The sequence below is a fragment of the Phocoena phocoena genome, chromosome 2 (assembly GCF_963924675.1).
Source record: "Phocoena phocoena chromosome 2, mPhoPho1.1, whole genome shotgun sequence".
Lineage (NCBI taxonomy): Eukaryota > Metazoa > Chordata > Mammalia > Artiodactyla > Phocoenidae > Phocoena > Phocoena phocoena.
Window position 1 is genome coordinate 143,161,158 of NC_089220.1, and position 13,111 is coordinate 143,174,268.

At 46.9% G+C, this 13,111-nt stretch overlaps 1 protein-coding gene across 1 annotated transcript; it reads left to right on the forward strand.

Annotated features, from left to right (window-relative positions):
- Window positions 1-3,600: 3,600 nt before the first annotated feature.
- Window positions 3,601-12,833, forward strand: MESD (mesoderm development LRP chaperone). The gene is made up of 3 exons (XM_065872913.1): window positions 3,601-3,807; window positions 10,758-10,990; window positions 12,575-12,833. Exons 1-3 carry the CDS (start codon window positions 3,601-3,603, stop codon window positions 12,831-12,833), a joined length of 699 nt encoding a protein of 232 aa, XP_065728985.1.
- Window positions 12,834-13,111: the final 278 nt, after the last annotated feature.

The following is a 13,111-nucleotide window of genomic DNA, read 5'->3' on the forward strand; positions in this document are numbered from 1 at the left end:
ACTGAACCACTTAGAGGTACGGTTAGTATTAAACCCCGGGGCAATGGTGGCCGCATTTAAGCCATGACCACACAATCTCTTTCACTTCTGTCCCCTCCTCTCCTGCCCTACTACACGGTCTCAGATCAGGTTCACACTCTTATCTCATCCCATCTGAGCATTCCCGCCTCCAGACTCCTTTTCAACTGGTCTTCCATCTGGCCTCCAGTTAAACTCTCCTGAGTGCCTTGACGATGAACCCAGATGGAGATGGTGCTATGCTGGGAGAGAGATACACCTCGTCATCCAATAGACCTGGGCTGGGATTCTTGCCTGCCACTTCACAAGCTTCATACAAATGATGCTGTTCCAAAACCAGGGTTTCGTCTTGTTTAGAATAAGGATATTATTATCATCATATTATCCCGTCAGGTTCTGACCTCCTGCAATCTGCATTACACTTACTGTGTATTGTTTATGTCCCCTGCTAGTTTGCAGGCTCTTTAGTGCAGGGACTTTCTTATAGTAATCTTTCCATCAGTGCCCCCACGTGGTTCTTGACTGACAGTAGACCCTTAGTAAAACTACACTCTCACAGGGTTGAACTGAATCAAGTTCCAAACCTCAAATTGGTGAAAATGCAATCAATCCAGATGTTTGCACATCACTGGATAATAAACTGAATTGATTTCCTCCTTAGATGAAAGGAGCCCTGGAATTTTGTCTTACACAGCTCCAACAATTTCTGTAAAACACTAAACGCCTTTTTTTCCCCCTCTGTATCACTAGATACTACGGACCAGGAATCCCAGCACTTTTGCACCTTAACTTGGCAGCTGGCAAAATGACCAGGGTGACCCCTCCCAGCAGAGCGCATGATCGGCCACAGCTGTGCATGTTTTTTAGCATGACTGCACCAGGACAGGGCACTGAGCCACTGGGTGGAGCAATGCGCTCTGGGGAGAAAACTTATGACATTTCCCCTATGATTTCAGAAAAGAAAAGAAAAAAACTATTTTTTTCTTATGAGTTGTTTCTGCTCCATGTCAATAGGAAATGGCACAGCATGTATACATACAGATGTATGCACGATATCAGCCACCCTACAGTGGGAGAGCTTTAAACTTCAATGGTCCTAAGCTTGAAGGTGAGGCAGACATTGTTAATAGTTACCTGTTCAACGTCCACTTCCTCTTTTCCCTTAATAACAGAATCCCAGTTTTATTTGGAGTGACAATGTAGACAGCCAGAAGACAGCCTCCCTGAGAAGGCTAGGTTCCAGCCCACGAGATGTAAACAGAAGCGCTGTGTGGAACATCCAAGTAGGCTGCTTAAAAGAAGCTGACTCGGGCTTCCCTGGTGGCGCAGTGGTTGAGTCCGCCTGCCGATGCAGGGGACACGGATTCGTGCCCCGGTCCGGGAGGATCCCGCATGCCGCGGAGCGGCTGGGCCCGTGAGCCATGGCCACTGAGCCTGCGCGTCTGGAGCCTGTGCTCCGTAACGGGAGAGGCCACAACGGTGAGAGGCCCGCGTACCGCAGAAAACAAAAAAACAAAAACAAAAGAAGCTGACTCCATTAAAAGGTGTGCTCCTACTGGCTTTCCTTCCTTCCTCCTTCCTCTGGATGAATGTCACCTTGATGGCTAGGGCTCCAGTAGCTATTTAGGAACTTGTGACCTTGAGGATGGAAGCCACAGGCCAGTATGATGGAACAGGATGAGAGACTAGGTGCCAGATGACCAAAGAGCCAAAATACCAGCCCTAGATGCTTAGTATCCAACTGTTTCTGTGAAAGAAAAATCAAACAGTAACAACAACACTCTCTTGTCTTGTTTAAGCCACTTTTTTACAAATTCAGTTTTCTCTTATATGTAGCCTATAATCCTATCCAAGCAAGATATATTAGCTTGCTAAGGGTTGCCAAAACAAAGTACAGACCAGGTGGCTTAAACAACAGAAATTTATTTTCTCACTGTTCTGGAGGGTAGAAGTCCCAGATCAAGGTGTCAGCAGGGTTGGTTTCTTCTGAGACCTCTCTCCTCGGCTTGTAAATGGCCATCTTCTCCCTGTGTCTTCACGTGGTCTCCTCTCTATACATGACTGTCCAAATTTCCTCTTCTTTTACAAGGACACCAGTCATATTGGATCAGGGTCCACCCTAACAACATTTTAACTTAATTACCTCTTTAAAGATCCTGTCTACAAATACAGTCACATTCTGAGGTCCTGAGGAGTTAGGACTTCAACATATGAAATTCGGGGGGGGGGGTACAATTCAGCCCATAACACAAGGCATGAATAAAGAGGTTTATTATGGCTCTTTTTTTCTTTTCTTTTGGTAATAGCAGAAGAATTGGTCGTAAATGCCCATCAGTAGGGTAATAAGGAAATAAACTATTGGCATATTAATACCCAAACATACTACACTGCAGTATAAAGAATGAAAGTTCATCACGTCATAGTGGTAAGTGGAAAACCCTTAAAGAGCTAATACGCATACCGATTTGTAGTGTGCTGCCATAAACACACCTATGAATGCAACAAAACCATTTCTAGAGACACTTTGATGTTTGTAAATGTATAGAAAAATGTATACAGTATTCGACAGACTGATAACTGGTGTGAAGCAGAATTGTGGCTGGTGTGGAATAGAGCAGAATGTTTTTGTACAATGGTCGAATATTCTACAGCTTCAGTAAGTGATTCGTGTCTTATTTATCCAATTAAAAATTTAGAAGAACTCAGCAGATCAGCCATTTAAAATCCGTGGAGTTTTAAAGCCTCTCTGGGCTGAATCTTTTTAAGTAAGAATCAAAAAACAGAATGATTCAACCTTGGAAAGGATTAAACAGAGCCGACAGTATTAGGTTAAAATCAGAAGAGATACTGAAGCTGTTTTACAGATGAGAAGTAATGATTTTTTTAAAAAGCTTTGTCAAGTTCAAGAGATGACAGTAATATCGAGAGACGAATCGAACTCTGCTGAGGAGCAAAGCCCTGGGCCCGATCTATGCACGATCTCCTGAGAAAGCTGCTCTACCTGCCACTCACTCTTTCTCAACAGGCTGTTTTCAAAGGAAATTGCAGGAGACTGGGAGGAAACGTGTGACCTCGTGAAACCTGCTTTCTTAGAGCAAAGGCAGCTCCTAGAAGTTCCAGCTCTAATTCATTTCACAGGCGAAAACCTGAGGCCTCGTGAGGCGCTGTTGGAGGATTCCTAGAGGCCCTGAGGGAACTTTTGGACCTGGCCTGTGCGTTAGAGAGAAAAACGTCGGCCTCTGGCGGAAAACGAAGGCGAGCACTCGGGTCCGAACCAGCCCCGGGTGAAAGCCTCAGCCGGACCAGCCGGAGAAACCCGTGGGGCGGGGCGGGGCCAAGATGGCGGAGGAGGCGGGGCTTCAGGAGGTGAGGGCTGGAGGAAATGGGCCGGGGCGGGGCCTGGTAGGCTACCGAGGGCAGGGAGGCGGAACCACTGGGGCCTCCAGCCTGTGGAGGCGGGGCTGGAGGCGTGTCCCACGCGGGCGACGGCAGAGGGCGGGCCCGGGAAAGTGGTGGCCTGGGGCGGGGCCGGCGGCTCGCGCAGGTCCGGTCCGCGCGGCGGGGCGGCGCGGCGCGACGAAGATGGCGGCTTCCGGCTGGGCCCGTGCCGCCGTGGTCCTTCTCTGTGCCTCTGAACTGCTGCTACTCCTGCTGCTGCCGCTGAGGGCCTTCGCCGCTGAGGGCCCAGCCGAGACGCCCGGCGAGGCCACCCCACCTCTCCGGAAGAAGAAGAAGGATATTCGCGACTACAATGACGCGGACATGGCTCGTCTTTTGGAACAGTGGGAGGTCCGCGGCGCGCGCACACCCTCCAGGCTCTTCTCTGTGCCGGCCCCCTTCCCAGTGACCTCTCACCTCCTCCGTCTTGGGACCCTTTAGACCTCAGTCTCGGAATTTTCCTACCCACTAACCTCCTCTCTACGCATGCCACGAGCCCTTACCCACTCCAGCCACCGCTAATCTTCAGTGCCTCCTCTGACCCCCGATTACCCTGCTGACCCCCGTCCCAGGACATTCATCCCAGTGTCCTCTTCCACCATTCCCCGGGCCACTCCAGTCACGGGTCAGCCTTTCCCTATTCAGCCCTACTTTACCTTCAGTGCCCCGGTCGCCGCCGCGTTGCTCCCCGTGGTCAGTGCGCCCTGCTAATGGGGAGGGAGACTTTTTCCATTACACTCCTGAAGAATGGGGCGAGTGGATGGGAGAGGGGCATGGTGAGGATTATCTTTCAAGAGGGCCGTTTCAGCTTTCATAGTTCTCCCGTGTTCTAAATTAGTAGGAATTCAGAGTGCCCATTTTGGTTATATGTCCCTGCTGCGAGTTTTTGTAATTTTGTGAGTGGCTTTAATATGAGGGGGGAGGGGGAAGGAGGGGTGGGAGGCGGTAGCAGAGGCTAGTGGCGCTCTCTCATGGAGCTCACATTATTCGCTTAAGGGAGCAATGATTTGCTTCTGTGAGAGTCAGTTTTCTGATTTGTTACTTGAATGCACTGGAGTGTGTAATTACAGGGAGTGGATAATAACCTTTTTAGGTAAGGTTGACTAACCAAAACCACGTTGCTGCCTCTTTCGCATCCAGAGGTGGGTGTCTTGTCCTGGTTCATTTGCACAGCTGGCGATCTAGAGTCAGAAGCTTGGGTTCTGTTCACTGTGTAACCTTGGGCAAGTGGGTCTCCACTCTAGACCTCTGGTTCCTTATGTGCAGAATGAAATTTTACTGGATGATTTCTTTCAACACTGATGTTGTGTTATTTTGTGGTTATCTGTGTGTGTTTGTATTGGATAGAGGCTTTCAGACATGAGTTTAAAGTACCATCTGATGCATTTGACTGGAAGAAAGCAGTTTTCATGTTGACCTGCAGCTGAAGGAAAGCTCAGGGTCGATCTGGGTGTTTGCCAACCACTAAGGAAAAAGGAACTTGGTGTAGCAGTTCCTTCCCCACTTTCCATCTCGCTTGCAATCTCCCAGTCTCTTTTTTGGACTCTAGCAAGTGCAGTTTTTGATCCACCAAAGTGAGAATCTCATCTCGTGCAGAAATCCTAGCCTGGAAACACTCAGACCCTGAGCAAGACAAAAAAGGGTGCTGCAGAGGTGTACAAGGGATCCAACCATCAGGAATAGCAGTTAACAGTAAAAATAACTGCAGTACACAGTAGAAATGGCTGAGTGCTATAAAAAGAAAGTGCTGTGGGAATCTCAAAGGGTTTCAGGAAGGAAATGGTGTTTTAGGTAGACCAGGGAATGTGGGAGAATGGCATTACTAACCGAGCAGCATGAGCTGAGCTGAGGTGGATGGGACGTGAGGGGACTGGGCAGAAGGCTGTAAATATATATGTATATTTTTATATTTATATTTTTTATATATTTGTATATATATATATATATATATATTTTTTTTTTTTTTTTTTTTTTTTTTTTTTTTTGGTGGTACGCGGGCCTCTCTCTGTTGTGGCCTCACCGGCTGCGGAACACAGGCTCCGGACGCGCAGGCTCAGCGGCCATGGCTCACGGGCCCAGCCGCTCCGCGGCATGTGGGATCTTCCCAGACTGGGGCACGAACCCGTGTCCCCTGCATCGGCAGGCGGACTCTCAACCACTGCGCCACCAGGGAAGCCCAATGCTGTAAATATTAATAGCCCAGGCTGTGGAGTTAGACTCCCTGGGTTCAAACCACTTCAGCTTGGAAATTTGGACTGGTAAAGAGCCTCTCTGGACTTTAGTTTCCTCACCTGCAAAATAGAGGTGTTAGTACCCACCTCAGAGTTGTTGTGAGGATTAACTGAGAAAACTTGGAAAGAACCTAGAATAGTGCAGCTCTAACTATTAGCTACGCTGATATAATAAATTGGTTAGGTTGGCTGGAACAGACTTTCTGAAGCCACATAGTGAGAGGTAAGGATGGAAAGGTTAGTGAGAACCAGGCCCTGCTAGGCCTTGGATCCTGTGGGGTTTGGACTTTATTTAGAAGGAAAAATGTAGTCCCTGATGAGTTTGAAAAGTTGTGTTACCCAAATGTTATAATACTGGCATGTTTAATCATCCATAACTTCATCCCAAAACGTGTGTGTAGTCTTTTGGTTCCCCTTCTGTATTCAGACATAGTTTTTACAGCTGAAAGCATAGCATCAATAGAATTTTCTGCTGTTCTTTTTTCTTTTGCTATATATTAAGCATTTCCGCAGGTTACTGCATAGTCCTTGTAATATTTTTAAAAGGCTTCAGAGTATGCCCTAGAGTGGTTGTTTCAGCTGTCCGAATGTTTTTGAATAGTGGAATATCATGATTAGGGCTAAAATTCAGGAAAATTAATTGGTCAGCAAAGTTTAAGATGGATGGGCAGGGAGAGACTCTGAAGGCAGAGACAGCCTAATGTTTATTGAGTGTTCATTAGCTAACAAGGCTAAACCCTCTTATCTCATTTAATCCTCTTACCTGTTTGTGGAGGGTGGTACTTACCTCTGTTTTCTAGATGATATTGAGGCACAGAGAGGTTAAGTAACTTGCCCAAAGTCACAGAGCAAATTAGCTTAATTTCACATTCGGTCACTTGACTTTAAATCTTGTTCTTTTAACCATTTTACTACACTGCCATACAGATTGGTGAACAGAGTGCAAACGAAGGGGGACGAGGAGGACCTGGGTTAAGCTAGAAGCTGCAGTAATGGATTAGAAGGGAGAAAGAAATGTGAGAGATTTTATGCTCTTAACTCGACTTGGCAGTTGATTGACTGCATAACCAGGAAGGTGACAAGGATAATGTAGTGAAAGGACAGAGGTTTTGAACTCAGCCTTAACCCTTGGTAACTGTGTGATCCTCATTTTCCTTATCCATAAAGCCAGATAACATCCCACTTCGCAGGGTTCCTTGCAGATGAAATGAGCTAATGTTTGCAGACACTCTACAAGCGTGAGCGCCCTTCCCCAGTAGCAGTTATTTTTTTCTGTGGGAGAGCAGATCCATCTCTGGTTGCTTTCTTGAAGGAAGCAGTGCTTCCTCCCCTGGTGGCAATCCCTGAATTCTTCCCCCACTCCTCTGCTAGTGTGAACATCATCCCCGCAGTGAGAGGCCTGCCTCAGGTGTGGAGTGGGGCAGGAAGGGGAGAACTCCTTCCACTTCCGCCGCGTTGCAACTACTGCTGAGTCCTGGTTGGTATAGGAAAACCGAAGGTGATTCCTTCTTATATTACTGTAACCAGGTGCCGCAGAGGGGCAGGTGGGGAGGGATCCAGAGCCAGACTGTGAGTTTGTACTTCAGCATCAACCCCTTCAAGCCTGTGACCTCGAGTAAGTTACTTACCTTCTCTGAGCCTCATCCACTTCTCTATTCAATGGGGATCTTGCAGAATTGTCCTGTGGTGGGAAATAACAAATGCCCGAGACACAGTAGCTACACAGTAGATGGTAGCTGGTATTATTATCAAGGACCCTGGGAGGAAGAAAAGGATTTACAGGAAAAGGGAGTTCAGCTCTGTAGCTATTAAATTTGACAAACAGCAGTGGAGAAGTGGTGAAGCCGGTCAGAAATGCAAGACTGGCCTGGCGGCAAGCCTGGGTAGGGTGTGGGGAGGGCCACTTGGTCGTCCCCCGACCCCAGCCCTGCTTGGGGGTAAGCGTTTGATTGCTTTCAGTTTAGAGAAAGTGATAGAACAGGTAAGCTTACTCAGGGAAGCGGTGGAACTAAGAATAGACCTGGACAATTGCTTGCATCTAGTGTACTGGTTTTCTTTTCCTTTTTTAACCGAAACTCACCCTCAAACATATAAAATGGAAATTAAAGGTTCTTGAAACAATCCTTACCTTTGCTGTATGCATTAGACTAATGATTATTTAATTATATTTTCATGGAAAAGAAATGGTGCTTGTGACCTACCGAGGTAATGTCATGACCATTAGTAGGACCAGCTTGAAAAATAAAAATATTCTAGGTAATTGAACCAACTAGACGTCTCGAAGTATTTTAAGGCAACTGTAACAGATGTTATGGAGAAATAGAAGAGAATACAGTCAGAAACAACCTGTGAATTTGGCCACCGGGAGCTCCTGTGTACTTTGAGAGGGTGATTTCCACAGTCGGCTGGAGGCCAGGTTACAGAGGGCCAGGTGGTACTAGGCAACATGTATTAAGTATTTACCACTTGCCTTTGTGTCATTAAATCCCCCAAACAAGCTTAGGAGGGAGATGCCGTCATTATCCTCCGCCCCCATTATAGGTGAGGAAAGTGATTTTCCACTTCTCCAAGGCCGCACAGCCATAGGGCTGGGACCTGGAGCCGAGCCCAGGTCCCTGTGACATTGCAGCCCGCGCTCCTGCCTACAGGTCACCAGCAGCTCTTTCAGAGCAAAATGAGGAAGAAGTGGGTCAGCTGAGAGGGTGGCAGAGCTGAGGAAAAGGCTGGCCCCATGCTGCTAGGGCCTTGGAGATCACCTAGTTCTGCTTTTCCTCTTACTGATGAGGAAATGGGCCTCGAGGATTATGGAGTCTTGTCCAAGGCCACACAGGTTAGTTAGGTGGAGCTGAAGTCAGATCCTAGGTCTGATACAAATATGGATCATCTTCAAACACTGCTTCAGAATTCTTTCATTCTCATCTTTTATTAAAAATATGTTTACTACAGTACAGTATTGTTGGTGTCTTAAGCCTTGGCCCTTCAATGATTTGTCAAGAGGCCCAAGTAGTATATAGGGGCTTTTTGTTTCATTTTAGGTTGGGTTTTTTCGTGTGATTTTTTTCTTTTTTTTGATAACAGCTTTATTGAGATATAACTCACATGCCATATAGTTCACATTTAAAGTGAACATTTCAGTGGTTTTTAGAATATTCAAAGAGTTGTGCAGCCATCACCACAATTTTAGAACGTTTGCATCACCCCAAAAAGAAACTCTGTAGTCTCGGTCACCCCTCCCTGAGTTCCTCCCAGCCCTCCAGCCAGCCCTAGGCAACCTCTAATCTACTTTCTGTCTCCATAGATTTGTCTGCTCTGGACATTTCATATAAGTAGAATCATACAATGTGTATGTAGTCTTTTGTGTCTGGCTCCTTTCACTTACATAATGTTGTCAAGGATCATCCATGTGATAACATCGAGCAGTACTGCACTTCCTTTTTTTTTTTTGGCTGCGTTAGGTGTTTGTTGCTGCGCGCGGGCTTTCTCTAGTTGTGGCGAGCGGGGGCTACTCTTCGTTGCGGTGTGCGGACTTCTCATTGCGGTGGCTTCTCTTGTTGCAGAGCACGGGCTCTAGGCGCAAGGGCTTCAGTAGTTGTGGCCTGCGGGCTCTAGAGTGCAGGCTCAGTAGTTGTGGCGCACGGGCTTAGTTGCTCCGCGGCATGAGGGATCTTCCTGGACCAGGGCTCGAACCCGTGTCCCCTGCATTGGCAGGCGGGTTCTTAACCACTGCACCACCAGGGAAGTCCCTGCATTTCTTTTTGCTGCTGGGAGTAGCCTTTTCTCCAATGAACACAGGTTCTTTTACGTGGTTTTAATTCATTTAGCTTCTATTTATTATTCATTATCTTCTATTTATTGGTTGGCATTCTACCATTAGCAGTTAACTCACTTGTTTATATGGGTCTAGATTCAGTGGTTCTTACTTTATTTGGGAGTTATAAATCCTTCTGTCATTATTTTGATTTTCAAATATTCCAGATTAGGCCCATGAGCTCTGTTTCATGTTGGCTCCTGTGTCATTCTGACACAGAATAATTCTCCGAGCACTTTCTCACTTTCTGATACAAGAAGATATTCCAGACTCACCTTCTGTTTTCTTTGCTGGAATTAGCCTTTTCTCTGTGGAATCCTGGTTCTTTTAAATATTATTATCTATCTGTCTGTCAAAAATCATAAGTTCCTTCTGCTGCCTCCAGTGCCAGCCCAGTACCTCAGGTGCATTCTTCCCCCTTCGGTATTTGTAGCTCCCTTCCCCAAAGGGAAGAACCTGGTTCTCATTAGCCTCAATACAGTTACTCCTTTGCTCAAGCCTAGAATTCGGATTGTGGTTCAGAATTGCTAGCTTACACCACTGCAACAACCAAACCTACTACCTAGAACTGAATATTTGTTTATGGTTCTTATTTTTTAGGTGGAATTGATGTACATGAAGTGCAGATTCTCAGTATTCAGTGAAAATTCATGAGTTTTGACAAATGGATACATCTGTTAAGTTATCCACACCCCTGTGAAAATACAGAGCATTCCCACACCCCAGAAAGTACCCTTGTGTCCCTTCTCAGTCAGTCCCACCTTGTAACCCTCTCCCCGAGAGGCAGCCACTGTTCTCACTTCTGTCGTCCTGGATTAATTTTACCTGTTCTTGAATTTCAAATAAATGTATAACGTGTCTGATTTTTGTGCCCGGCTCTGTCACTCAATATAGTATTTTTGAGATTGGTTGCATGTATCAGTATTTGTTTTTCTTCATCGCTGTGTAGTATTTAATTGTATGACCAAACCCGAATGTGGCCGTTCTTATAGTCTACCGTATTGGGTAGATTCTTTGAGGGTGAAAAAACTTTAGAAACCCATCACGTGGGGTTCTCTGTGACTGGTGACCTGGAGTGATGAGTGCTGCCTGAAATTTAGACTTTGCTTGAAAGTCAAGTGGAGGAGGGAATCCCCTGGGTTTACTTCTTTCTGTTATAATTTAGATCATAAACGTGCACCTGACATCATACGCAGATGTTCTTGCCTTTGCCAGTTGAAATGCATACTTTGTCTGATGCTTTTTTTCCTCCATCCTTATAGAAAGATGACGACATAGAAGAAGGAGATCTCCCAGAGCACAAAAGACCCTCTGCACCTATAGACTTCTCACAGATAGACCCGGGCAAGCCTGAGAGCATATTGAAGATGACAAAGAAGGGCAAGACTCTCATGATGTTTGTCACTGTATCAGGAAGCCCCACGGAGAAGGAGACGGAGGAAATCACGAGCCTCTGGCAGGGCAGTCTTTTCAACGCCAACTACGACGTCCAGAGGTAAAGCAGCAACAGCCTTGCCGAGAAGATGGGGGCTGTGCTGGAGCTTTTTCTGTGTCTGTGTAATGGCATATCCTTCCTGGCAGTACTTAGAAGGGCTCTGGACCTTTCCTATCTAGTCTGTCTTCTTTTACATTTATTTATTTACCTTTTCTTTTGTCTTTGAAGAAGAGCATTCATTTTTGGTCAAAGCCAGTAAATTTATTTATTTGTTTGTTTTCATATCTCATTTGATCCTAAAGCTATTTATCTTTGGGTCTTTAACTTTTCTTTTGTCTGAGTAAGAAGCTGTGTAGCTTAGCCTCCGCGGGGGGCAAATTAGTTACCGTTTGACAGTAGTGTGCCTCTTCCTTTAGAAGTCTCTGCGCCTCAGAGAATGCTTTTCTGTGTAGCTGTGTTTACACAGAAGCTTGGAGCAGACTGTTACTTTAAAGTGAAGGAGCCCAGTTGTCAGAGGTCAATATACTCCTAAGATGCAATTTTAAGGAATTTCCTTTTTCTTCCCCCAAAACAGTTCTGAAATTTAGGGTCTTCAAATATCTTAGTTCGGGAAATGTAAAACAAATGAAGGAGTACCCAGAGAGTGTCTAGGATGGCAGAATGCTTTTTTTGTTTGTTTGTTTTTTGTGTGTTTTTTGCGGTACGCGGGCCTCTCACTGCTGTGACCTCTCCTGTTGCGGAGCACAGGCTCCGGACACGCAGGCCCAGTGGCCATGGCTCACGGGCCCAGCCGCTCCGCGGCATGTGGGATCTTCCCGGACCGGGGCACGAACCCATGTCCCCTGCATCGGCAGGCGGACTCTCAACCACTGGGCCACCAGGGAAGCCCGGCAGGATGCTTTTGTTAGCTTAAGTAGACACTTAGGGGAACAAATCAGTGCTGTAGTGGTTACTGGTCCAGAGCTCTCACCGATCTCTGAAGTGGTGGGGCGTTACAAACAGAAGGGTGGTGTCGTAGGTGTAGCCCCTCGGATTGTGCCCACTGGCCACACTAGTGATCCATCCATCCACCCAGGCTCCATTCTGTTCCTCCCTGCTCCTTGGGGCCTGGTGAGTGTGGACGTACCTGGATGCTTGCTTTAACTTGCAGGGTTAGGATTTCTGTCCAGTAGCCGAGCATCCTCCTGAGCCCTTCATGGGCCTCTTATGACCTGATCTAAACTGGTGTTTTTCAGCCTTTATCAGCAGAGGCCTTCTGTCAGATGGAAACTTAGCTGGGCCCTTCAGAATGTAAAATGGACCCAAATGGCAGCCTCCCTGTTGCTGCCCCGGCAGAGGCCCTGAGCCCCGTCTGCAGCCTCCCAAGGCCTTCTTCCTAATCCCGCCCTTCACGCGAGCAGCCACTTCTACATCACACCCCCTCCCCACAGGTTCTCCTTTGTTTTGATCTGAGCCGAGGTGTTAAATAGTTCAGCCAGCTAGTATTTTCAAACAGTGACTGTCAGACCTTCGAAAATAGAATGTTTGGTTCTGGATTCATGTATAATTTGAAAAAAGATTTCTCGGTTAAGTGCCACAGGGCCTCTCTGACCCATTAGCCCTGTACTAGCAGTGAGCTGACTGTGGTCCCGTCTCTCTGTCAAGGTTCATCGTGGGGTCAGACCGTGCCATCTTCATGCTGCGTGACGGCAGCTACGCCTGGGAGATCAAGGACTTCTTGGTCAGTCAAGACAGGTGTGCCGATGTAACTCTGGAGGGACAGGTGTACCCTGGCAAAGGAAGAGGAAGCAAAGAGAAAAATAAAACCAAGCAAGAGAAAGGCAAAAAGAAGGAGGGGGGAGAGCCGAAACCTCGGGCTTCGAAGGAAGGCAATCGAGCTGGGAGTAAAAGGGAAGAGCTGTAGCGGGGCAGCTGCGGGCTCTGCAGAGGAGCGCGGGGAGCTCAGCCAGGGCGCGTGGGCCGGGGGTGGGCGTGGGAAACCACACAGCCATGAGTTCTCTGCTGGCAAAGGTCTGCCACGTGACCAGTTTCTGGTCAGTGTAAGAATTACTGTTTAAAAGGCTTCAAGTCAGAAGACAGAGGTTTTGTAATTAACATGGGACACTGACAAATTCACGATTACTATAAAATCACTTTAAATGGAAACGTGGCGGTGTCGCTTTTTCCCATAAATGTGGGGAG